The sequence below is a fragment of the Gambusia affinis genome, linkage group LG14 (assembly GCF_019740435.1).
Source record: "Gambusia affinis linkage group LG14, SWU_Gaff_1.0, whole genome shotgun sequence".
Lineage (NCBI taxonomy): Eukaryota > Metazoa > Chordata > Actinopteri > Cyprinodontiformes > Poeciliidae > Gambusia > Gambusia affinis.
Window position 1 is genome coordinate 17,838,963 of NC_057881.1, and position 27,387 is coordinate 17,866,349.

At 40.3% G+C, this 27,387-nt stretch overlaps 3 protein-coding genes across 6 annotated transcripts; all 3 read left to right on the plus strand.

The window, feature by feature from the left end:
- Window positions 1-265: 265 nt before the first annotated feature.
- On the plus strand, window positions 266-10,129 carry npvf (neuropeptide VF precursor). Its single transcript, XM_044138141.1, has 4 exons — window positions 266-312; window positions 8,646-8,871; window positions 9,574-9,944; window positions 10,043-10,129. Exons 2-4 carry the CDS (start codon window positions 8,710-8,712, stop codon window positions 10,113-10,115), a joined length of 606 nt encoding a protein of 201 aa, XP_043994076.1. The 5' UTR covers window positions 266-312; window positions 8,646-8,709; the 3' UTR covers window positions 10,116-10,129.
- A 1,531-nt stretch (window positions 10,130-11,660) lies between these two features.
- LOC122843364 (cytochrome c iso-1/iso-2-like) lies at window positions 11,661-13,231 on the plus strand. Its single transcript, XM_044138047.1, has 3 exons — window positions 11,661-12,056; window positions 13,017-13,028; window positions 13,098-13,231. The coding sequence occupies exons 1-3, from the start codon at window positions 11,888-11,890 to the stop codon at window positions 13,229-13,231; spliced, it is 315 nt and encodes a 104-aa protein (XP_043993982.1). The 5' UTR covers window positions 11,661-11,887.
- A 4,034-nt stretch (window positions 13,232-17,265) lies between these two features.
- On the plus strand, window positions 17,266-25,493 carry LOC122843235 (acetylcholinesterase collagenic tail peptide-like). 4 transcript variants are annotated; one of them, XM_044137836.1, is made up of 18 exons: window positions 17,266-17,691; window positions 18,203-18,323; window positions 18,417-18,550; window positions 18,667-18,774; window positions 19,817-19,861; window positions 19,996-20,022; window positions 20,808-20,879; window positions 21,010-21,072; window positions 21,151-21,177; window positions 21,436-21,480; window positions 21,723-21,758; window positions 21,828-21,908; window positions 22,018-22,114; window positions 22,214-22,356; window positions 22,446-22,565; window positions 23,472-23,601; window positions 23,971-24,073; window positions 24,710-25,493. In XM_044137836.1, the coding sequence occupies exons 2-18, from the start codon at window positions 18,221-18,223 to the stop codon at window positions 24,777-24,779; spliced, it is 1,404 nt and encodes a 467-aa protein (XP_043993771.1). In that variant the 5' UTR covers window positions 17,266-17,691; window positions 18,203-18,220; the 3' UTR covers window positions 24,780-25,493. The 4 variants fall into 4 exon arrangements, with proteins under 4 accessions (XP_043993771.1, XP_043993769.1, XP_043993770.1 ...); XM_044137834.1 differs by having other exon boundaries at window positions 17,266-17,632; XM_044137835.1 differs by having other exon boundaries at window positions 17,266-17,632; window positions 18,667-18,761; window positions 19,813-19,861.
- The last annotated feature ends 1,894 nt before the right edge of the window (window positions 25,494-27,387 follow it).

Here is a 27,387-nt window from a genome sequence, read left to right on the forward strand (position 1 = left end):
TGCTTTTACTTTCTGCTCTGTTCATTACACTTAGAAATACTTTTTTATCCTTCTGCAACTTGCAATTTTGAATTTTTTTTCAAACCTCATACCGATAATAAAACACCTTCCTTTCATTCCCTGTTGTTTATAATTAAAACATGCATATCTTCTCAGACAGTGAGAAGCATTACTCAAAGAAAAACAGATTAGAGAGTTTAACACAGCATTAACTACTGTGTAATCCTAATTTAAAGGCTTTATTGTATCAGAGGTTGAGAGCTTCCTGGAAATGAAACATGAGTGCTTTTACTAGAACCGTAAGCAGCTACAGTAAGTGCATGCACTTTGACTCTTGTGTTTAAACAAATTTTTTTTTTTTTGAATGGAGAACTTTGGGAGAGCTGTTATTTTATATCTGCATTGATTTCATTCAGGGATTTGTGAATTTTTTTTCCCATCATCTCCCAGAACACACACGCACACACACACACACACACACACACACACACATGCACTTCTGCAGCTCTGGTTTCAAACTAAAGATGCACATTTGACAATATTTTCCTTAATGTTGTTTTTGTAATTTATAAATACAATAAACTATTCTTGCTATTTAAAAAAAAAATGCATAATATATATTTCTATTGGTTTTTTATTTTTTTGTTGTTTTTAAAAAAAAAAAAACTTTTTCCTAAGTTATTTAGGGATCACAAAAAGCTTGAAAAATAGTTTTCTTTCATTCAAATTCTGGTATATATATATATATATATATATATATATATATATATATATATATATATATATATATATATATATATATATATATATATATATATATATATATATATATATATAGTAAGTTGCTGGTCTTCATTGACGAATCAGAGGACCACAAGCTTTTGGTTCCAGCTATGAAAGTGTCATGTGTTCAATTACAGATAATACTCAGCATTCTCATCAACATTACCACAGTTAGAGTGGGACCTAACCTTTTCTGAGACTTTAAAGCAAAGGCAAAAAAAAAGCAGTTTGCATGTCTATTTTCCTCCTGGAACGTTTAAAAAGCCTTTTACAAGACCACAGAAACGCATTTTTGGTGTAAAGCTGATTGGAAAAACTCTTTTCTGCCTCGCTTTCTGTGCTGCATTCCCAGCATTCAGCTGCATCATGGGGAAACAGGTCAGAGGTTACAGTGTAGATTTCTGTGTGGGTGTCTTAGTACCCTTTGACCCCCTCTGACCCGCTGAACAGCAGCCAAACTGGCCGTCCAACTGGGAGTAGGAGAGGATGCACGGGGGTCAGGGGGAACAATCAAGGAAAAAGCTTTCTCTCTGCCATGTTTTCTAGTCTTTCCCTCTATTTTTTCTGACTGAGCTTCTCATTTTGTCCTCCTGAAACCAGAGTTGCACAAACAATGGCACACATGTCCCATGACCAGTAGAAGCAAAGGTGGGACAAAAATGCTTATTTTTCTAAAGACAGGCGTGTTTCTGGAATTTATGTGCCAGGCTTTTAAGAGGTTACCAGGGCCCAATGATCATGAAAGTCACTCAACAGATAAATGACCGTGCAAACATTCAAATCAAGAGAGAGCAAGGAAAGCAATAAAAAGACTTGTTTTTTTCCACGCCAAAACAGCAGGCATGTCTAAACCTCATTGAGCATTAATCGCTCAGCGAGGCGTCATTGTTGGAGAAATCGTAACTCATTGGTAAATGTAGAAATCTCTGCTTTTTCCTCGTCCGTTCCCACTAACGCTGTCCCTGAGCCTCACTTCGCGTTGAAATGTTTGCCTCTGTTCGTGCTTTATCAGAGGAACTTGGCCTCTCCAGCAAAGTTTTACTTTTTAAATTCACAAGCCACAAGTATTGTTAAAAAACAGAAATGCATCTCCAATTGAAGAGCGACAAAAGACATAGACGATTTTCTGAGAAAAGCCAGCATTTTAAACGCACACACACGCACACACACACACCCACACCCACACGCACACGCACACACACGCCTCCACACATGTCCCTGTTCAGGGCCCCTTTCCTCCCCCCCATCCCTCCCATCCTCCACCTCCTCTCTCATCAAGGGTCATTTGCTCAGTTTCCTCCTGCCTATTCCTGCTTTTTTCTTCTCTTCCTCTGATTGGTCGATTCAGACCAGACGCTGATTGGACCTCCTTTAGCGCCCCCCTCTTCCTGAAAACACCTCCCCCTTTTACTGGAATCTCCTACTTTATGTTGGGACTGCCTCCCCGTCTAATTCTCCGCCTCTGTTTTAGATGCTCCACCTTCCTTGCAGTTTGTGGAATAAGTGTGCCGGGGCTCCACCTGGTGGGGTGATTCTCTTAGATTAGGACATTGTGTTACCCCAGTGGCTTATTATTCAGTTCTACATTAGAAAATAAAAGCAATATAGTGCAACAATTATTGTAAAAATGGGATACCTGAGTCTAAAAACAGGAAAATAATGTATAACGTTAAAAAAATGACAGCAGAAAGGACATTTCTGTGTAAATAAGAAATAGAAATATTTTATTTCTCTGTCCTTTAGTGCCATCTAGTGTTGTCAGGAGGAGAAAACTAAACAGCAGCACCACCTGTACAACTGTGATAAAAAAGGAAGGTGATCAGATACCACGCAATCACACCTATATGAGCATTTTAGAGCAGCCAGGTCAGCTAACATGATCCTCATGCAAATGAGTTTTAGGCTAAAGGAGAAATGTATTATTTTCAACAAATCTACTGGTCACATGGTCAGCATCATCCCTTTAGCTGTTAGCGCTGTCGGAGGTTCAAAGGTCAGTCAAGAGCAAAATTAAGGTTTGTCTGCCCACATGCACAATACAGTTAGGCAGTACACTAACAACACAACACAACACAACACAACACACACCACCTCAATGGTGTTCATGTTCACTGATGAGAAATTGTAATTTGGTTGTGCATATATATATATATATATATATAATTTGTTGGACTTATAACAAATTACATAATTGTAAATCTTTTTCACTCTCACAGTACTACATAGCTTATCACTACACAGTTTTGATTGTGTTGCATACCAAGATTTATGTGAATGGCCATCAGGCTAATCAAGAACATCAGTTGTGAAATCCGGCCAATTGATTCTAGGTGATGCAAAACAAAACAAAACAAAAAAATCCCTTGATGCATTTTTTAATGCTCTGAGTCCAACCTATAGTTTTCCGGTCTGTGTGGGATCTCCGAAGCCCCCAAGAGTGTTTTCTCCTGGGAAGAGAACGTTGAGGTGTGGCTGGAATCAACATTTTTTATGCGCCATTGTTAAAGGAACACCAAGATCTCACAGATGGTGTGAAAGCCCTGGTGAAAAATACTTACAATTTTGCCTGTAGTTCTGTTTATGCTTGGCTACTGTGTTCTGGACCAAAGACTGTTTTATCCAGGGTGTTCTATAGCGCCTGGTTCATCACATGAATATTAATACGGTACTAAATCCCAGTCTGTTGAACTACAGTAGCCGGTGCTTTTTATAGCCTATAAAGAACAGCCAGCCATGGCCACTGTGTGTTTTTAAGTGTTTAATGTTGAGAGCAATGAGTACTATTAAATTCATACTCAAGCCAGCAGACTGCTGCATTTGCTTGTTCGAAAGAAAACTGTAGTCCACACTCACAGCTGGCATCGGTTTGTGGACACCATCATAGAAATTAGGAAGTAGTCCCAGCCCTGTTCACAACGTATACAAGACCAAAAAGCCATAATCACATCATTCCTCCAAGACATACTGTTTGTTTAATCTGAGACCCATAAATGTCCAGCTTCGGCATGAGTCATATTTGTCTTGTGATAGTCATCATGTGCTTATAGCTCTTAATAACACTAACGCTGCAGTTGAAAATATTCACCAGTGATTGCATTTATTGCTTCTCTAATTAAGGCCAGCTGGAGATTTTTAAAGTGACTGACCTCTGAGTTTTTTAATTTCTTGATCATTTCAGTAATATATATGTCACTGGTTTGCACTTTTACATACAATTTTATAATATTTCATCACAAGAAAACAAAAGAAGAAAGAGTATTGTCCTCCACTGGGTCATTCATGGTAGGTAAATGGCCTGTATAGCGTTTTATTTAGTCCAGATGTTTCCTGTACTTGGTGAATAACCACATTCAGTCATTCACGCATTCTCACACAAAGGTGAAGTGTTTGGCCCAAGGGCACAAGAACTTAGTGTCGGATCCAAACCAGTAACCCACAGATTATGAGACAAACTTCTATCCCTGCCTTCACTATCGCCTGGTTACAAAGAGGTTAACCAGAGGCTAACCAAAAGCTCAGGGTAGCCTCTGCTAAAGCTTAAATGCCTTCCAAATAATTCATACTTCTCAAATTCTTTTCACATTACATTTACAGCCTTACATAAAAACAAGTAAACCACAGATTCCAGGTTGGATTCAGGCCTGAACTCCAACTGGACGATTCTAAAACATCCTGTTAGCTAAACCATTGTGTTGCAACTCTGCCTGAATGACTTTAAATGTGTCACACCAGACCAGGATGTCAAATTCATTTTCGTTTTGGGTCATATCAAGATCATGAACGTCCCCTAAGGGCTGGTTGTGGCAGAAAATATTAATAAAACCCATTAACAAATTGCAAAGGCATTAGTCAATGAGTACTTCATAAAATTAAATATTGAACATCTTTTCACATTGATATGATTTGGCATTATACAAATAAAATCTGGTTCGATTTGATTGATCGAATAATATATGACAAAATTATTTATGCTGAAGATTCTATATATGTGGCCTTTAGAGTCTAGAGGGCCACATAAAAAAACTATGGTGGCCAGGATGTGGCCCCCGGGTCTTGGGTTTGACACTTATGAACTGGACATTTTTTTTTCCTGCATCTCTGTCACATTAACAGATTTGTGAAGTGCTTTAGCGCTGATAATTGTCCAGTCAACCTGGATCTCTGCATCTCCTCCCCTTGGCTGTTTCTGTGACTTATGCTCTTCTTGCCCAGCCTGTTGGTTTAGCTGAAAGCTGAAAGCTGAAAGCTGAAAGCGTCTTGGAATGTTCACAGTTGTGACATACTTTCTATTGATGAACAGACTGAACAGTTCTCAGAATGTTCAAAGCTTGGAAATGCTGTTTTATAAAACTAAGCCTGATTTCCCTTTAGTTTTATTCCTGACATGTCTGCTGCCTTTGTTGGACCTCATAGTGTTGTTTGTTCACTCTTGACCTCTGATGCTTTCACAGAGTAGCTGCATTTGGCCTGAGAAAAAAAAAGATATCCAGGTGCACAATTTATTAATTAGGTTTCTTTGGAAGAAAATTGGTAGCACTGGATTTCAGTTAGAGGTATTTGAGTAAGCGGGGTGCATGCAAATTATCAAGACCCTTCTTAAAAAAAAAATCTGACACTTAGCCACAATTTTAGTTGATCTATCACTTAACATCCCAATAAAACACTAGGAATTCAATGTTTGCTCAGTAGACAGGAAGACATTTGCGCTAGTGTATCTTTAATAGTTTTCCTTTCATTCTGTAACCAGTTGCTTTTTTTTTTTTTTTTTTTACAGACCACACACGCAGAGCTGTGTGTCTTGTGTCAGCTAATTGTGCCATACGTTCTGACGCTGAGATCCAACAGAAATGGATTTGATCACTGTCTGAACCTTTAGCGGTCAGGAAGGCTTGATGAATGGGTCTCCTCTCGGAGTGTGCAGGCATGTGAAGCGTTGTGATGATGACCTGGCTGTTGTCTAAGTAAAGCTCCACGTAAATCAGCTCAATGGAGAGGCAACCGCAGACTCCCACATATCATATCAGGTATTTGAGATCTAGACTGAGAAAGGAACTCTGCGATCGCTGCCAGACTTTAAACAAGCAGCTTAGAGAGACAGGGAGGCAGCGGTGATCATGGTGAGCGCCTGTTGTCACGTTGCTTCTTGGTTTCTCTGGAGTTCGTCTTGGGTTGGTTTGTTTATTTCTCGTAATCTCGTGACAGTTTTCATGGCGTTTCAAGCTAAGAAGAGTGAATAAGTTTGTTAAAATGCAAATATGATGAGTTAGAACTGTTCAGTTCAAGAAACTGACCTCCATTACTCCCCCATATTTTGTGTATTTATTTTATCTTCTACTTTTACAAGCTTTCCAGGGAATGCTGCCTAGAAACATCCTCAGAGTTTGGTGCTGATTGATTAATTGATGGTAATTGTTATTACTGATTTGTAAAAGAGCAAAAACCTATCTATCCAGAGGCATAGATTGAAGTATACTTCATTTTATTTGGAGGGAAAATGTATCTTGGATAACATCTGCTAAACAAGGGGACGATTAAATAAAATAATGTTTTGAGAATTAAATAGCACTAACTGACTAGATTTGCCTTTTACAAATTTATTTTTTCTGGTTTGCTGGAAACTCCATGGGAATCGGTCACAAGATTACAAGAAAGAAGGTGGAAATAAACAAACTAGCACAAGACAAACTCTAGAGAAACCAAGGAGCAACGTTTTAGTTCATCGAGTGAGCAGTCAAACTGGACTAAAAATGATCCGCTCAGATAAATCGGTTGATTTATAAGTTGCGGAAAGTCTGATACACACGACTGAGGCACTTGTATAGGCAAATGAAGAACATTTTAATGTCCAAACAATGTCAAGGGAATGCAAGATTTCCCAATATGGGTAACATTTTTCATTAAACACGGGAGTGATGGCTATATTTCTGTCAAGGAAGCATGACATGCGTTAATAACATGTAGAAGCAGGGGGCAGGGGGGAAGGAGGCCTGAAAGCATGTAGATGGAAAGATGAAAAGGCTACAGGGGTGGCAAAAGAAGAGCATTAAAAACATTAGGAAGAGAGAATTACAGTGGCAGAGAACAAGGTCTTCCAGGGAGTGCTCTATGAGCTCAGCTAAAGAACAAAGAGAGAGGTCCATTGAAGGCCTCTGCTGATAGTGCTCAGGATGAACGTCCGACACGCGGTCGTAAATCCCAAATCCCTCAGTCTGTGAGCCGGGATCAGGGTCAGGAAAAGAAAGCACAGAGAGACGAGCTGAGAAGAGATGGGAGGTAAATGATAATACGGAAAAGTAAACCGAGACGTAAAGCCTTCTCAAGGCTAAGTCTGAATCACTAAAACCAGATGGGACTGAAATTCTTTTCCGCTGAGTTGCCTCAGCCGCGGGGTTGCATGTTCCGCGTGCTCAGACGTGGCAACGTGAGAAACTGCAACGATCAAATTAAAATTCCCTCTCTGGCCTTCGCTGTTGCCTGACAGGGATTCTTCACATTCAGTTTGCTGTTGGTCCAAATGCAATGAGAACCCCCCCGGAAAATGGCTCATTACTGGCTTCAACTGTAAAAACCTGAGAGATAAAAAATGTGGTGACGTCAGTCAGTCTCCTGAGATGAACACAAGTCTTTAATGAGTGCATGTTGAATTCATCTCATGTTTTCACATATTGTTTTTAGGCATCTTCCTCTTTTATGTTTCTATTTTTTCCTCTCCTTTTTGTATATTTCTTAGCTAAAGTTATTTTTCTTTCTGTCAGTGTACTGCAGCTGGAAACTGAATTTCACAGAGGAAACCTCTCCAGAGATTAATAAAGTTCTTTCTAATAAAATCCAATCTAATAAGTGGAAGCCAAATACATCATAAATGTGTGTAGTTTGGGCCCTGCAGTGGCTCATCTGCAGTGGCCTTAGTCCTCGAGTCCCTGCCCATTGACCTTTGCCCCATGTCTTCCCCCCCTCTCACAATCCGCTTTCCAATCTTACCATTATCAAAAAAATAAAGGCCACTGGAGCTGATAAGACCTAGGAAAAAAATTTGTGACTTTGTTTAATATGAGTAATTTTGTCAGTCCATATATAGCAAAAGATTTCTTAAAATCATCTAAAAATTCCTTATATTTGCATAAATATCCCTCAAACTTCTTTACATTTTGCTAAGTAAGAACTGCAAACTTCAATGCAGTTCACTGGATTTATAAATGATAGGTCAATACAAAATAATGACAAATGTACTTCATGAGATAGTTAGCACTAGGGATATTGTTTCACCAACTAACCTGCTTCAATCATCTCCGCCACTTCCTCCCTGACCTGTCTGCTGTGGTTTTCTTGGTCTTTGTGGTCCTGCTCCTTCACTCTGAGGCCTTCACCGATTTCACTGAGATCAAATCATGCACAGGTAGACTAATTACTAATCAGACGACTTCTGAAGATTTTGATTTTATTTCAAAATGTACACATTTAAGCTTCAAAAATGTGCATTTTATGTTAATTCACAGGTTTGGATGTTTGGTTACAGAGCTTCTTGATGGATCAAACTTTGGTTCCAGTATTAAGTTGTTCCCAACTGATGGCTGATTCAGTACAATTAGTAAAGTGTGATTATTCATTTTTAAAAAAATGTTATCTGCTCTTTAGAAGAAACAAACTCGCCCTGTTCATTCAGCAGCCCAATTAGTGCATACATAGATAGATACTTTTCCAGGTATGAATGGTGGCTCAGTCAGGAATTTGCCTTGTTTAAATGAATCCAAGAATAAACTCCAGTGCATGCATCACTTTGTGTGTGAGTGCGTGTGTGTGTGTGTGTGTCAATTTTTTTAATGTGACGTGGGTTTTCACGGGGCTTATATGACACGCGGCAGGTCACTCAGCGGGAAACGAGCCACATGTCCAAACACAGTTCAGAAAGGAACAACAGATTTCAGCATGTTGGCAGCAGTGATACTGTCAGCGCTCCTGATGATGGGGGGTCTTGGAGGGGTGGCGGCGTCTGACTTCCACGTCTTCGGGAAGTCCTTCCACAATGGTGAAATCCTGCGAAGCAGCACCAACAACAGGCAATCTGTGAGGAAACAGCCGCTCCAGCAGGTAAAAAGGAACCAGTCAACCAATGACTTGTGTGTTAGTTTTTTGTTGGTTTTTTTTTCTGAAACCCATCTCATATTTTGGGTCTCCAGATAACCGAGGTCCGAGCTTGTACTTCACGAGTGGAAGCCTTTACTCCAGCTTTGTGAGGGCTAAACTTAAGATGTAGTATAAGGCGTAGATTTCCAAATGACAAACTATTTCAATCAAGTAGAAAGAGCCGATGTATAACTGTAAAAGAAATGCATGCTTTCAGAGCATAGCATAATTACAGCTATACATCACCTCTTAGAGTAAAGATCATCGTCATCAATCAATTTTGTAACTCAAGGCTCTTGTTTTTGAATAATTTTCAGTAGATCTTTCTCACTTCTTGTTTCAAAATAACTGTCTAATTAATTTTAAGTTTATTTACATGTGTGCTTTGGGTTATTTAGTGTAAAAAAAAGAAAAGCTTCATAAAAAAAAGTCTAATTGATTGATTGATTGATCAAGGTCCTATTATGCTTTCAGATAGCATCAAAAAGAAAAACACCAAACCATTTTCCTTTTGAAAAATAAACATTAAATGTTCGCTCTTTAGCTTATAGAACAACTAAAAATAGTAGACGTTGATTTGTTAATGTCACTTTTTGAGGTGACAGTGACAAAGGCCCACATTGAATATCCACTTGACCTGATTAAATACAATTCTCACATGTCCAGATACCGAGTGGGCTCCGCAGAAGTTTGGATCTGGAGAGCTTCAAGCTACACATGACCCCGGCTACCAGCAGGAACAGCCTGCCGACCATCATCAAGCTGTACCCCCCTACGGCCAAACCTCTCCACATGCACGCCAACATGCCGCTGCGCTTCGGCAGGGACAGCAACGACGAGAGGGCGCCCAATTCCAGCCCCAACATGCCCCAGAGGTTCGGGAGGTCCTGGGAGTTGATCCAGATGTGCAGAGAGTGCCGAGAGGCACGAGACGCCCCCAGCCCGGTGCTGCCTCAGAGATTTGGAAGAAACGCTCCTTACTGGAGTCTCCTCAGGACGCTGGCCAGTGAACACTTGTTGGATGCTGGCTTGCATTGGTATGGAAATGACACAATCTTAAATATCCCTCTTACACTCATCATAACCTCTAACCCTGCTTTCTTTGCTATAATTAAAGTGTCTTATTATCCAACAGGACTGAAGATTTTGACTACAAAACCAGTCCTGAAGAAGACGTAGACACAGATGAAAAGACCTTCAAAGGATAGCCAGATCCTCCAATGAATGTTGGGCCTTTCATTGAGTGTTTTTATTGTAAAGATGCTTCAAGCTATTAAAACAAAGCATAGATCTGGAGTATTTCCATGTAGATGTTGTCTTCTGAAAATAATGTCCTTCTCTGTATTGAAACTGATCTTACAGAACAATGAGGTTTATACAAAAAGTAAAAAATAAAGCTTCAAGCAATGAGAATGCAAAATGTTACTGTGTTATTCAACTACCCATCATCATTTCTGTAGAAATGTCCCGAAATTCTTTGGGATATTCTAGTGAGAAATTATAAGGTTCATCATAAAGCCCTTTGACTTTGAATTATTCTCTTGAACTGACCTTAGAGGGGAGTAGATACATTTTGAAGTTAATGCGTTTCATTAAAAAATGAACAAAACTGAACCAGCTACATAGCAAGCTGCTGAGGAAGCAGTTGTTGCACTATTTGAACACTAGAGGGTGCAATGAACATGTTTTAAATCAAAAAGCTTCCTTGAATGCTGCGCCACGAATTCATCATGTCACTATTACAAGAGAGAACAACAAAATATGCATAATACCCTTTTTTCATACTTAGATTTAGCTGTACAAGACATACGAATTGGAAACAGTACTCAAACTACTGGCAGAAAATAAATGCTAAATTATTTCCTTTCAGTCAAGAAGCTGATTTTGACAAAAACTTGTCAAAATCTACATTTGGCAGGGGTATAAATGTAAGCGGAAGCATGAATTATTACTTTTTTTTTTTGTTTCTTTTTTGGGCAGTTCACATCACTGAGTTGTTTGCAAGTTACCCAATATTAATCTTAAAGAATAAAAGATACACATATATACTTGATAGTGGGCCACATGTCATTTAACATTTTTTCACAATACACCAGCTTTAAAATACTTTATTAGAATTTGTATTTCATAGACCATCATGTAAGTGTATCAGATATACAGTTGGGGGTAGTTTGTGTAAAGGTGCCACTTCTTTAAGCAATTCCTTTAAGAAATAACAGCTTGTTGAAATTACACACTGAAATATCAAGTGAATATAATAGATACTTCCAGTGCAATATTTGCTTTATAATCATTACGATTGACCGCATATCATAAACTGCCATTTATTATGAGGATTATCAAAATGTCCTCATTGGGTTCTCAGGGGGTTTTTTGTAACCAGTCATCAGATTTATTTTCAGAGAAACTCAGATTAGGAGTTTAATCTGACTCAAACTGTTTGGCAACAAGCAGTGAATCAAAGCATTTCAAGCATGTAACTGACACACATGGCAAACAAACCCCACCTGTCTTTCGAGGTGGGTGTGACCCAAATCTTAGAGCTTATTCAACCAGCACAGGACGACGCGCCTCTCTGAAACTTTATTTCATTTACTTTAAGGTTCAAGAACAGTTCAATCATAGCAAAACAAGATTTCTGGTCAGCAAGCAATCAAAAGGGAAGGAGTGTGAATTTGAGAAAGAAAGGCGACAACATCTACCCGAGGGCGTTTTAACACATTCCACTCTGACGGTGGGATTTGCCTCTTCTGATCCTCCTCTGTTTGTTATCCCTTGCTTTTTGCTGTTCACTTTTTCAGCTCAGCAGCTTTTGCGCTCTCATTCAGAACTCTTGTCCAGATACATTTTCTGCTAAAACTTTTTGCCCAAAAGTTTGTGTATGTGTTAATTTTCCACTCGCGTCAGCAGACATTTCTTTGCTGTGATGTGGATGATTGTGGCTCTGCCGGTCCTTCCCTCCCATGCCTAGTTGCTGGTGATGGGGGATATTCAGAAAGGGAAGAGTGTGTTTGTCCAGAAGTGTTCCCAGTGTCACTCCGTGGAGGAAGGGGGTCGCCATAAGGTGGGGCCAAACCTCTGGGGGTTGTTTGGAAGGAAGACGGGTCAGGCACCTGGATACTCCTATACTCAAGCCAACGTCGACAAAGGTATGAATCACTACAAAAATGCACCAAATATTAACATCGATTCAAGAAATGAAAAAATAACCAGGTAACTGGATAAAAGAGCATAATAATGGATACAATTGACATCAACATAATGTAGGTGTATGTGTTTTCTACAGCTATAAAGGGGATGTCATCTCTGTAGTTTAAATCTTGTGAACACAATAAAAAAAGATTTTAATGCATGCTAGTCCCTCATGATCAAATTCAAAATGGAGGACCATGAATAAATGGTTCTCCCTTAAAGATAGAATATGTTGGTGGATTGGTTGGGTGTTTGGTTGGTTTGTTGTGTTGTCGATTGGCTGATTAATTGCTTAGTTGCTAGTTTGGTTGGACAGACTGTTACTAAACTAAGATAACCTGACTGAGGCTGACTTGAGACTGCAGCAATGTTTTATTCTCAACATAAAGCAAGAGCCACAACAGAATGGTTTACATCAACACATATCCATGTGTTACAGTGATCAAATATCTCAGACAAATATCAATTAGCTAACCATCATAATTTCTAAGAAATATAAAAAAAAGTGCTGTATCTCAAGCGACCTAATGCGGAAAATTGTTTATTATATCTGCATACTGTTTGCAAGTCTTCGGCAAAACATTTGTTTCAGAAGTACACAGGTCAAAGATAACAAATCTGATATGATGACCACACTCTCGACAATAATCTACCTAATCTTTCTTCTCCTTTTCAATCAATCTGAAAAAGCTATTAGTCGCTTTCCCTCTACATAATGTCCTTGTTTCTCTTGGTCCTCCTTAACAGGAGCTGGTTTTCTCTATATAAAGTAAGACAGCAGGTCTAAACATGCAGCTGGCAGCACTACTGTTCCTCTCTGACTCTCGGGGCTCTATAAACCCTTTCCACTGACATTCTGATGTCATTAGTGCGCACACCAGATGTGCTTGATTGTTTCTGTCTTGTTTTCCATTTAGGTATCATCTGGGATGAGGAAACTCTGAATGTCCATCCATCCATCCATTATCTGAACACCCTGGACAGGTCGCCAGTCTGTCGCAGGGCAACTCTGAATGTCTACCTTGAAAATCCAATGATGTACATTCCTGGTACCAAGATGATCTTCAGTGGGATCAGAAAGAAGAAAGAAAGAGCAGATATTATTGCCTACTTAAAGGACGCAACCTCCTAATATACTGACACAGTAGACTGAGCTCAAACAGCTACACATATAGGGATTGAATGAACTTTTCTGAGTCAAAAATGTGCTGTTTCTATTATTTTTCCATGCCTATTCATTGTGGAATTAGCCGCTCGACGCACATAGTAACTCCTAGGCTAAACTTTTATTTGTTCAATTATATTTATCTTGTTTGTTCTTGCTGAAGATATTGGTTGTTTAATTCTGGTTTAGATTTGTATTGGCCCTTTTTTTGAATGGGTTGAATGGGGAAGATATTTTACTCTTGTGCTCATTTCTCGTATTTTAAGAACAACAACCTACAAGCAAATCTTTTAATTGTCAGTTTACTGGAGCAGATCTTGACAGATTATGTGTTTATTTGTAATTCAGCAGCTGGATCAATAATTAGTCGTGTCACATCATTAAATTTTTTTACGGGGGTTTTACAATGTCTGAACCAATAAATGAAATTGTCTTGTGCCAAATCTTGTATTTTCCTTTTTGTTATGTCTCAGAACTCAGACCAGATGAGGAGGGTAGCGGATTTTTGTTTGTTTTGTTTTTTTCCTGTTGTTGAGTTATCTTAGCAGGAGTTTTACATTAGGCTTTCAGACTGCTTCATGAGAAGTTATTGTGAGTAAAGCACTGTTGTGAAATAATAAGGAGATGTGGGAGAAATTCATGCAAGAAAAATTTGATTTTGAGCAGCTGGGTGATTAAAAACCTGCATGGAGAGCTTACGTGAATGAATGAGGCAAACCTCGGTGGATTCCACATGTCAGTATTTCCTCTTAAGACAAGGAGCACTTAGGGGCAGAATTGCCCTCCAAATTCTGAAAAGATAAACCACCTTTGTGTTCACATTGCATGAGGGAAATTCAGTTTCATCAAACTCCTTGTGTGAAAGGATAACAGCACCCTCGGGTGGCTCTTTTCTAAATGACTGAAATATTCATATGAGGAAAAGGTCAGGTTTTCTCTAATATCCCAAACATAAATGAAAATATTATTAAACAAACACCATCTAACATTCCTTACAAAAAAAAGAATAACATCTGCATTTTCAGGTTTGGCAAAGCTCTGACCTGCCAACATGGGTTTCTCTCTTACATCACCAGCATTCAGTTTGTGTTTAATAAAATGAGCCGACCGTAGGTTTTACTGTCAGTTGCTCAAAAATAAATATTTAAAGGGTACAGACCTTTCTTTGTGTCACTGGACATTTACACACAGTAATGTGGCAAGTGTAAAAAGCACATTACAGTTTTCTCAGTCATTTTGTTGCATTTCTCAGAACAGATTTGAAATATTCAAAACTGTACTTGTTCAGTCTTCAAATCATCATCATTTGTGCACATTCAAAAAACAGTTATTCATTCATTTGAGCAGGTTGTAAATGCATTGGTCATAACACAAATGCATAATGTACAACTACATTGTCTTCTGCTTATGTCATCAAAATGTATAATATGGGTCTTTGTTTAATTATCTCAACCTGTGTAATATTTAACCATAAATTTGTAATGTAGGTCTTTACATGCAAAACGCTTTAAAAAGTTGCCATAATATGTCAAGCTTTTCTTTTTTCTTAAATCTGTTCCCAGGTGAATCTTGACCTTTTCCACCGAGCATACATGTGTGAAGCATTAGATCAACCAATGATCAACTAGTTTTGTGAGGGATGAAAAGCAGAGGATGTGACTGTACAGTGTTTACTACATTTGACCACTAGAGGGAGACAAAGGTTTTTAAAGTCAAGGCGTTCTTTCCTTAAAGCTACCGCTGCGAAATCAATGGGCCGCCATGTTGTGTTGAAACAATTATTCCAAACAGACAATTGTGAAACAAGATTAAATTTTTAACCCTAAATAATGAGATAATGTTTTGTTTTTGTTTTTTTGGGGTTTTTTTTTTTTTTGCTTTTCTGCTAACTAGTTGGGATCAGTCGCAAGTTCAATTGTCTTCTGATTACCACAACCTTTTGCTTTGTACAAGCTGTTTTATTCATGTTTTTGCTTCTTACATCATCAATATCATGAGAAAAGTTACTGAGAAGTAAGCCTTCAAGAAAAATGATAGCTTACCTGAGTTCCACGCAGCCTTCACTGAGCAAAATAACTTGATATGGTCATGCTCCATGACTCCAGTTTGACCTAAAAAGTACCGTAATTTCCGGACTATAAGCCGCGACTTTTGTCTCACACTTTCGACCCTGCGGCTTATACAACGATGCGCTTATTTATAAAAAAAATTCTAACGGCCAGTAGGGGCGCTGGAGCAGAAAAGGTAAGCGTGAGACAGCTGGAATATATATGTAGAGGAAGACTAATGTAACGTTGTGCTTTGTGCATGAATAAAATTAGCTTGAACAGACCCTCATCATGGAGAATGCAAGAAGAAATGCATATGATGCAGCTTTCAAGTTAAAAGCAATCGAGGTGGCCGATAAAGAAGGAAACAGACACTGAGGAAGAAGACTTCCATGGTTTCAGTGCACAAGAGGAAGAGGATGACGGCTGTTCATGACTTTTAACTGTATGTTATTTAAACCAGCCCTGTTAGTGCTGTTTTGCTATATTGCTGCTGTTCAGAAAGAAAAGCTAAGGCATATTATTAAAACTTTAAAAACACTTTCTGTGTACCATCTTTCTTTGTAAATATCTCATGTTTCAATGTAGGCACATGCGGCTTATACACCGGTGCGGCTTATGTATGTACAAAATGTGTTTCCTTTAAAAATGTAGGAGGGTGCGGCTTATAATCTGGTGCGCTCTATAGTCCGGAAATTATGGTAAATGACACAGCACAGTGGCGCAGCTGGTAGAGCTGTTGCCTTGTTCCCCGGTGTCTTTCTGCATGGAGTTTGTATGTTCTCCCTGTGCATGGTGGGTTCTCTCCGGGTTCTCCGGCTTCCTCCCACAGTCCAAAAACATGACTGTCAGGTTAATTGGTCTCTCTAAATTCTCCCTAGGTGTGAGTGTGTGTGTGAATGGTTATGTGTCCTCTATGTCTCTGTGTTGCCCTGCGACAGACTGACGACCTGTCCGGGATCACCCCGGACAGGTCGCCCAGAACGTAGCTGGAGATAGACACCAGCAACTCTCGGTTATTGCAGATACAATCAGAGAATGATGGAAATGCCCAACCTTTAGCATAAGTACATTTCTTATGTCAGCAAATAATTGTTTTAACAAAACCACCAGCACCATAATGATTGTATGAATATAAGTTGACAGTTGACAAGAATTTCCCCCAAACAAAACAAATCAGAAAAAACTGAGGAAAACTCTTATGTCCCATGCTCCTTGCAGGGAAACAAGGATTTCTAATGAGGGATTCAAACAGGGGTATGGAGAAAACGGAGATGGCATCAACAGTGAGTACATTGCCATTAGCCATTTTTAAACAATGTTTTTCTTTCATATATTTCAAAACGCACAGCATGTGATTTGCATAAATCACCATTGTTGGTAAATTGTATTGAAAAATTCCAGATCCAACACCTCTCAAGACTAAAAAGGGTCCTGTCTCATCAGCTTTTGGAACCACCACCATAAGTGAACATGCTATTGGAGTGAGACATGTGTGTTGCTCTGAATAAGTCGGAAATTGGGTTCAGAAAATGTCCTGCCTAAATGTGCACATATCTAAAATGTTTGAAACAACTAGAACTGTGACAAACAATTCACACATTCACCTCTGTGCAGTCTTATGAAATGAATATATACGTTTTTAACATGTAATATTCAAAACCACAATTTGCGATCTGCAAGTATATTTGTTTCATATGCTTCAGGAAAAACTGAAATTTTTTTGTTGTTGTTTATTTTTAGTTTTTTTACAGACTTTATTTGTGCATTTCTATTTAGTCTTAAATAGCTTAGTTAGTTAGTTAGTTGGTTAGTTGTTCTAATTTGGCCCAGTAGGAGTTTTGTACCTCGTGTGTGAAGCGTTACATGTAAATATAGATTTTATGTCTTACTGCGAAGTACCCAGAAGAGGGCGCCATTATTCTAATAAGAGACCGTTAACAAATCGCGCCAGACCAGCGTGCAGACGCTCCTTAGAAGTGTCAGAGTGTCAGATCCGTCCTAGCGAATCTGAAGTCGATCCGGATGACACAACAGATACAACAGATCCAGTCGATCCAGTGGGACTGAGGCACCGCTGCTCTGTGGTTTCTGCTGGGCATTTCAGCGCCATATAAGGAGAAAGAAGAGGAGGGGGAAGAGGAGGAGGAGGAGGAGGAGGGAGAAGAGGGATTTAAAAAAACTGCATTCCTGTAAAAATTATTAACTGGCGGAGAGAAGGAGGAGGTCGATAAGTAGGAACCGATTGATCAGGGTTGCAAATTTTGCACGGTGAATGTCAGCGAAGCCTCGTCTGCTCAGCGCGCTTCATTTCTTTAAGGTGAGAGGAGCGTCAGACAGCGTGTCTGCAGGTGCCACACAATCAGATTCAAGTGCAAGGTAGGAGAGAGCCTGTTGATGCCACTTTTCTAATGTTGGTTCATCTACTGGACGGGCTGTAGCGCTTATACAAAGCAGGAGAACATTAAACCGGTTAATCACATCCCTGCACTGATCAACAATGCTGAAATGTGTGTTCACTCTAACACTGTGTTTGAATGGACCCACTACAGCATTACTACTGTTGCAGTACTTATGTGTGTGTGTGTGTGTGTGTGTGTGTGTGTGCGCGCGTGTATACTGTATGCTAGTGATACACCCCCTCTTTCTTCTCTAGTCTAATTCTGGCACAGAGGGCATATGTGCACGGCTGGAATTACAGCGGTGGCTGCATCTGCTGCAGTGAAGGGCTTACAACAAGTTTATAGAGCAGCAGTGACAGCCTGCAGAGGGTGGGTTGGGTGGATGGGGTGGGGGGCTCTGAAGGGAGGAAAAAGGAAAAGTGACAGCTGCCAGGGGACTGCAGGATTAGCGCGTGTGATTAGGAGAGCTTGTGTTGTGTTCATTTCAGGGACAGCAAACAGGCAGCATGGAGCTGATGAAAATTGCATTGTCCCTTCCCATTCTTCTGTGTCCCGCTTGGGCCTTATCCCATCACTCCTACCTGGACGGCATGCTGTCGCCTCGCTCAGGTAAGATATCAGCTGTGAGTGTGTGTTGCTGAACGGAAACAGGCCCAGATGTTATGTAACGGTAGACCATGTAACATGAGTGTTTCGCCGCAGCGATGCAGAGGGGCGTCGTCCCAGCCCTCAGGTTCCTGGATGAGGCGTTGAGGTTTGACCCCTGTTGTCTCATGTCGCCTCCTCCACCGCCGCTCTTCCCTCCTCCTCCTCGGCTTTGGAAGAGGGGCACGCCTGTACGTTTGTGTACCGCACCCTCTCCTCGTCGGCCTGTGCGTCTATTCCCACTGATGTCCACTCATTGAGGAGGTGTTGTTTTTATTTATGTGTTAACATGATTGGTGAAATGAAGGACACACTGAGCTTATTGGAACCAACCGTTTTCGGAGGTGAAGGGACAGATGATACGCATGTAACTCCAGAGTGTTCACCAGGACCCCCAGGACCTCCAGGACCTCAGGTAAGGACTCACCTCAATATTTTACATTTACAGTGCTTTGTAAACATATTTGTCTTTTGAACTCTTCCCAATGTAGCCACAAACTTCAATGTTTTTCTGTAGATACTAGGGGTTCACTGATTGATTAGCCCTGAATTCTTTAGCTTTAGGTGATCAGCCGATACTCAAATGTCAAAATGATCTTATCCATGGATCTGAAAATCTCTGCCTTGAGAGAGGGCTGAGTGACAGAGCCACCTGCCGGGTCACATGTAAACATTTCATTTATATTTGAGAGCACTACCTCATGTGCAGGTAAAAAGTTTGTGCCATGAGCATAGTTCAGTCTTTTTCAGTAAAATAAGATTGGAACATAGAAGGTGTATTGCAACCTTATAACATCTGACAGTGTCAGTCACTTACAAAAAATCTGTATCAGTCCAAATCAGAATCGGAAGGTTAGGCTCTTTAAAGACTGACCAGAAAACTGCAATCGGTGCACTTTTGGAAAAAACATGTATCACCACAACTTGATGCTGGTCCCTCCATGTGTCACCACTAGGATGGTGCATGCAGTATGGTTTGAAGTGTTAATTTGCAGGCCAAAACTTTCAACTCTGGTTCCTTGTGACCAGAACACTTTCTTCCACATGTCTAGTTCAGGTGGATGTCCTTATCTTTATTGGTTTCCAGTTGTGCCATTCCAGTTCTTGGGATGAAGGTTGAAACTTAACCCTACTGTAATTTTCTGCATTAGTCTTTAATTTGCAGTAGCAGAAACATAGTGCTGTCGGCATCATGTTGATGGGATGATTTATTTTGGGCAACATACTGTATAGAAAGGGTCAAAGGGTGTAAATGGCTTTGCCAGGCCCTGTGCATTAGGTTTTGATTAAATCATGTTGCATTGGATAGCTACAGACATTTAAGGCAGTAGATGGAAACATTGTTAAGCAAGCATAGACAGAAATTTTGATAAACTTTTTACTATTGATCATGCAAATGTATTGTCCTCAGTGTAGGTCACACAAGCTGGATAAAAATGTTTTGTGTCATTTTTCAGGGTGAAATTGGATTGCCTGGTATAAGGGGACCAAAAGGGAGAAAGGTGTGTGTTCTCCTTGAGAATTATGCCCCTAATTCAGTTTTCTGCTGAAGGAATTTGTCCTTGCGTTCACCTGCGCTCTAATGACATCTCTTCTTCTTCTTCTTCGTCGTCTGCTTCCATTTGTCGTCCTCCAGGGAGAAATTGGACGTCCGGGGGCAAGGGTGAGCGGCTTCTCTACTGCATGTATCCCTTCATACCCCTCTCTAGCTTCCTCCAAGCATTCTCTTTCTATAATCCAATTTGTGTATCAATACCCCCGGAATTCTTCTCCTGTTACTAAATGGGCCATGCAACATCAGTCTCAGCAGTGAGCACTGGGTTGATCTCCCAGGGCATCCTTCGGTCCCTTGCTCATTTTCCCTTACTCTCCAGCTCTCCTTGGCTTGGTCCCATTCACCTCCACGACTGAACCCAAGTCCTGCTGATCAAGCCCCTCCACCAGCACTCTCCTTGTGCATTTTAATCTTCCTAAGTGCTTTTGCTTTCCATGATAAATCACACAGGAGGTCCACTGTGCCTGTAGACGCCGCAGCCTCACACACGGCCTGCCGAACGAAAGCAGGGGCTGCAGCTCCGGAATGCAGTTCAGGTGTAAACAAGATGTGAGGATTCTTCTCTTCTGTTCAGCTTGCGGAGAGCTGCAGAGTGGGACTAATTAGGGCTTTATTTCTGCTCCTCATTTTTAAGGTTTTCCATCCAGACTTTTTAATAATACAAGTCTGAACAGATTTCTTCCAGATTTTACCGCATCTAGCTCCACCCATCTTCTTCCCAGTTCTGGCCAGCGTCTTTGTTTTTGCTGCAGAAAAGCATGCTGCATGATTCTGCCACACAGTGTCATGGCAGTGGTGTTGTTTTTGGTTGTAATATGACAAGAAATAGTGAAAAAAAAAAAAACATGAGTGTATACATCGGTAATTCTAACTGGCACTTTCTTTTCCTGCAGGGCCGTCCTGGCGCTCCCGGTCCTCCAGGGACTCCAGGATTTCCAGGATTTCCTGGACCACAAGGACCCAAAGTAAGTGCCAGAAGGTACAAATATATCACTATGTACTATGGTACACCTATCTACAATGCCACACTAGAGAAATATGTGTCATAGACATCTGTACATTGGAAATGATTGATTTTTTTTTATTGGTTGTAAGGGAGAAAAGGGAGACTCAGGACTCATGGGTTTACCAGGGCTGCGAGGTCCACCGGGAACAAAGGTCAGAGAGATCTTGCCATTATGAAAACAGCCAGGTAGATTCAAGGCCAGCCTTAACACTCTCTGCTTGTCTTTTCAGGGTTTACCTGGTTACAAAGGTGACAAGGTAAGCTTAGAGGCAGATGTTCTTCCTGCCAAACCGTTTCCAAAAGAAGTTGGAAATGTGAAAAGAACCAATAATGTCTCACCGAATGGGGGATCCTCCTGGCAGTGGAGTGATTTATAGCCTACCTACTGTACTTACATTTATGCATCAGAATGATGTCAAGGACTGACCTGCTGATGGAGGAAGTTCCAGCAAATGCTTGCTGCTCTCTGTTTTTAATTGAATTTTGACACATTTCAATCTTTTGTTTTCAACAAGGGGGACCGAGGCGACCGTGGCTCTGGAGGACCAAAAGGGGACAAGGTCTGTTTGTTTACCCTGCAGGTCCTGAAGTCACCTGGAAACTATTGTATCTTTGCATTTAGTACTTCTCTTTGGTTCTATGATAATTTGCTTATACTGCGTTCCAGTGGACCTAAACAGCTACACTATAAGCAGATTCTCCACTTAGCTAAAAGTTCCAGATCAAGAAAGTCTGATGCAAGACAGTTGATTTAAATTGCTGAAGTAATATTTATTTTTCATAACTATTTCTCTCTGTCAAGGGTTCAATTGGTTTGCCTGGGATGCTTGGACAGAAGGTATTGAAGAAACTTAGGAATTTTCACATTAAAAATTAGCCGGAACCCTGAAGTATGGTCTTCTCTCAGGGTGAGGCGGGCCCAAAGGGAGAGCCAGGTGTTTCTGGGAAGAGAGGACCAACTGGGAGACCAGGGAAAAGAGGCAAACAGGTAAAGAAATCTTGCACTATTTGTGTGACTCCATTTGTACTAAACAATGTGATAAAAGTGACAGTTCTCTGTTTGTGTTTACGGTTGGCCTGCTGTTGAATTTGTGCAGGGTATCAAAGGACATTCAGGGGCCCCAGGCTTCATGGGACCCCCAGGGCCTGCAGGTCCCAATGGCCTCCCTGGCCCACCTGGGCCTCCAGCATCAGGTACTGTAACCAGCTCACACACACGCACACACACCTCTGTTCCAACCTCTATATATTGTTTTGACCCCTGCGTGCATTATCCATGCACCCTTTTTGCAGGTCTGTACTTGGTGGGGGAGAAAGGAGAGAAGGGCCTCCCGGGCCCGCCAGGCCACTGCGACTGTGATACTGTAATTGGATCAAATAACGCCCCCTTTGGAAACTACTACACAACGCGACGGGGCGGCAATAAACTCACTGCCGTGAGACTCTGGGTGTTGACAGTGCAAATTGAAATCGTACAGTTAGTGCAGCCACTAAGTTTGTGAGTGTTCTTCGGTTCTTTATGCAGATATTTGTGGTGAACAGTGAGGAGGAGATGTCTCGCCTTCATGTCGAAAACGTAATCGTACTAAGGAAAGATAAGCGGATGCTTTACTACAAGGATAAAGACGGCTGGAGCCCCATACAGGTAGTTAGATTCAAAGGTGTACTTTTGGTATTATAATGTCTTGCAAAAGAAGGGAATAAAGCAAAGCAGCACAGATTCTCAATTAGATATGAATGCTGAACTTTGACTGGGCCATGGTAACACGTGAATATACTTCGATTCCATGGCGTGCCTAGCTGGACATTCATGATTGTTGTCCTTAATTTCCTTCTACTTGAATGTTATGTACTTTTGGTTTGTCTAGCAAAGGGGCCTGGAACCTGCGGCTCCAGATCCGCATGTAGCTCTAGCTAGGTTGATAAGAAACCCAATGGTTTTGAATTAGGACACAATAATAACACCTTTAATTGCAAAAATTTAATTTAAATTTAATTACATATAATCCATTTTTATTTAAATTTTTAATTTACAAAAGTGTACGTTACATCTTTGCATTTGCAAAAACATGCAATTTATCCTGCCATTACTTGAAATCCATGTACTTTTTTTTTCTTTCTACATAAGTTTCCACAAATATTGACACCCTAAAGAAGACATCGTATCCATCTTCTGTTTGCAAGTGTCGGTTTTTATGTCATTTTAAAACCTGAGAATAGAAATAAAATGTCAACTGCAGATATTCATCAAAAATGTCTTATTCAAAAGCTCATGTTACATGTGCAAATCTAAACCAGGCTTTTAGCCTCACCGAGGGCAAAAATGGCTCTTTGCGCTGTGAAGGCTGCAGACCCCCGGTCTAGCACATGAAATCTCAATCAAATGCAATGTGGTAAGTGGCAATACTTCTGTGAAGCACTGTGCATTCGAACATGAACTGATCTTCAGCTTGAAAGCATGATATGCTTAGTCTCTAAATGATCTCATGCTAGCATTCTTTTAGTCTACATAGCAACACCTGGACACCGTTTATATTCTCTGTCCCTGCAGCCCTTTCAGCCATTCCAGTCCACGGAGACCGTCCCAGAGAGAGTAGGTGTGTGTGGGGACGGGACGGTGCAGGTCCAGCACGGGGAGGAGTGTGACGACGGAAACCAGGTCGTCACAGACGCTTGTCTCAGTAAGTAAAACGCTCAGATTATATTCTCAGTTTCAGTTCATCATATTATGCAGCAGTTTTACTATAAACTAGTCTCGAGTTTTGCCACAGGAAAAATAGAAGCATGCTGCAGAGCAAAACCACAGCATGTCACTGGATCCTGTGCTCAAGTGGCGCAGTCTAAAAGACTTTCCTTGATCTTTTATTAATCCCTCGCCCTTCCCTTTCCCTGCCAGCCTCTCACTGCGCTCTGCCTCTATCCAATTAAATTAGCAGGAAAATGCTTTGCTGGCATCACCGAACACGGGTCGCTGTGCCAAAGAAATTAGTAACGTCTTCTTTCTCCTGCTCCGTTGCATTCTCACATTTTTTCTTGCCCCCTCCCCGCAGATTGTAAGTGGGCCTACTGTGGAGATGGATACCGACATGAGGGTATAGAAGAGTGCGACGGGAAAGATTTTGGTTACCAGATTTGCAAATCCTATCTTCCCGGGTACGCTAACTGATTCTCAGAGCATGCACACATGTATTTTACTGGGTTATTTTTTTTAATTACAGCAACTCTCGTTACAGATTTTAAGACAATACGATAAAAGGAAAGTTGTTGTTAAATATGGCTCCTTGCTAAACAATTCATACGCCTTAAATTTTCTTTCCAGTCGTGCCACGTTACGATCCCAAATTCCAGTGTATTTTATTGGAATTTTCTGACAAAGTCCAACAGAAAGTAGTGCACAATTGTGGAGTGAATCAAAAGAGGTAGTGGCAGCATAATGCTGTGGAGCTGCTTTTCCTTAGTATGGACCTCTCAGGATATATTAAGCTCAGGGGAAGTGAAGCTACATATAGAGCTACGTCAAGAGATAACTACAAAATGAGGACCCAAGAAAAAACTGAGGATAGTGAGGGAGTTAAAATATCTTAATACATCACAGATTGTATAATGCAGCATTTTTTAAAGGTGGAATATTGCTAAATTATATTTAACAAGAAAACTGAGCTGCAGATGCAGATGTAGACATGTTTTCATGTATTTTTATCGGAACTCCCCGACTTCTTTAAGTTAGCCCTGATTAGCAAACGGCACATTTCATTCATTTTTAACCACTCTCTATGTTTTTTTTTGCAGGTCCTCTGGCCAGCTTAAATGCACTGAGTCTTGCCTCATTGATTCTACCGGCTGCAAGTACTTCACCTGAATACAGAAGGCCTCCCTGAATGACGAAATTGTACTTCAGATTCCCTCTGGAGTATCGAAACTTTGAAACCAACAAGTGATGCGCTGAAAGACTGCACTAAAGCGAAGCTGATGTGCCCGCTCCGAGGCATGAAAAGTCATGGAAGAATGTTTTCTTTTTTTCAACTGTAGTAGTACTCTCCACACCTTAAGGTTTGGTCTTGAACATGCCTCTGAGAACAGCTCCATGGGCTGCAGCACTGTTAGAAAATCATTAGAGATGGAGGGGGGGGGTGAACATTTTAAGGATGTAATGATTTTAACATGTCAAATACTTACACTGTTTAAGACGTGCTGACTGTTAATGCAGAAATAAGCTATGTGCTCTTTCCTACAAGACATTAGAAAAGGGTTGTATTGTATTGTAGTATGCAAATCTAAGGCGCCTGAATGTTCTTACTCCTGTGCAATGTATAACAAAACGCGTGTTTATTAATTGCAATGTTGTGATATTGCATGCAAATGTGTATAAGTGCACAGCAGACTGCTTTATCTGTTCAAAGCTGTAGCCATATTGTGTCCCCTCTAGCAGAGAAATTGCAAACAATCCGACAGGAAAACACGAATGTCCTTTAGCAAAAACATAAGAATAACATACGGTTACTGAAGCAGCATGATGTATGAATGTAAGTGTGCATTTGATACAATAATTACATCAATAAAGACTTGATCTTCACATGTGGAAAGCAGCCAACCGGAAGGAGAAGATCTGCAGCAGCTTCCTGCAGATATTCCTGTAAATATTCCTGCACTTGTTGCTTTTCTCGTTCAAAAGAAAGATCCCTGCAGCACAGGAACACAGTCCTCTTCCTCACTGGCAACAAAGACTAAGTCCAGTAATTCATTCTGCAACTGGTTTATTGAGAATACTTAAATGGAGCGAAAAATAATGCTCTTTACCATTTTGTCCAAATGTCTGTCATCCTGGTGATATTAAAAAATTAATTATTAAATAAATATGAATAGGTGTAAAGGATAACAACAAATATGTGAGAAGGTAAAAGCATCACCCCAAACCACTTCATTGGTGTTATTTCATGTAAACATTTTGCTGTTTCTGTGCTTAATGTTCCATTCATAGATGTTTCACCGGCTTTAGCTATGAGAATCCCAACTGTAAATAATCATGATCTCACGTCCTTATTTTTTACTTTGCTTGGCCCAGCCTCCATCTCTTTATTCACAACTCTCTCCCACAGGCCCGGTGAAGGTGGATAAATGTTCATAGTTACTGTTTGTGTTTTTTTTTTCTCATGGAAAAGCTCTGATTGCCCATTACATCACTTCCATGCGAGTACCAGTTATTATCTTTCTACGTTGTGCCAAGATGTCCTTCTTGAAAAGAATTTGATCCAGAATCAGAAATGCTTTGAGGCATAACTTTACTGATTTGTTGTCAAACTGTGAATATTACAGAAAGTACTGCAAATGCAAACCAAAGTAAAATCTGAGAATAACATATTAAGAAAAAAAAAAAAGAATCACAGTAAAATAAACATCCCACAATTGATATGCAGTCTCATATGAATTTGATCCTTACTGGTAAAGAACCTTGCAGATGTGGCACCTTTTAAGACGCAATAAACACAATTTGGATCAAACTATATCTGATTCTGGATCTAGTTCTTTGCAGAAAGGACAACTTGATACAGCCAGTGTAGAAAGATAACAAGTAACACTTCCTTGAAAGCAATTTAATGGGCTAGAGTGATAAGTGCTGTATTTTGTGGTTCATTTTGTAATGATTGATTGGAAGAGTTTGTGCAATTAGTTGCAAGTTTTGTTTCAGTTTCTAAATGTTTTGACATGCGAGCCTTTTGCAAACACTTTTGCTGTACGTATGATCACTTTGTGTTAACTGACTTGAAAATGTGTAGTTTTGAGTCGACGACCTCATAAAAGCAATCAAGAAAAACTGTAAATTATGAATAACAAAGTGCAGAAGGATAATAATTGCATGCAACGATAAAAGAAACTTTCTTTCAACCATTTGAACAAAATACTCTAATTTATTACAGATCATTTTATTACATTAGAATTAAAGTAACTTGAGCAAATTAGAGTACTATGTTAAGCTGGTTCAAAGAAAAAACATTTTTAGTGTGCTGCGGACTACAAAACGGTGACAAAACTGATGTTAAACTATACAGAAAAAGAGCAAGTATCAAGTTCAGGCTGATTCACCTGCAGTGGAAGTTAACAATTTTCTTTTCTCATTTGATCCAAATCAACCAACAAAAATCACTAATTGAGCAGACGCCTCTCTCTGTGGGGTCTATGAGAACATGACAAGAGGCAGATGAGTTCATAACACCCGTTAGTGAAGTTCAACAAGACATCAACACCAAGATACATTGTTTTGTCTTCTAGCCCCGATATGTTGTTGATCTGCTTGTTGGGTCCGGCTCTGGCTGCTGTCTCTCCTTCAAAGGGGAATGAACAACAGCGGTCCGGAATCCTGGTACATCTTCAACGGAACCTGCTACCAATATGTTGACACAAAGATGACCTGGGCTGATACGGAGATCCACTGTGTTTCTGTGGGCAGCAATCTGGTGCCAGTCCACAGT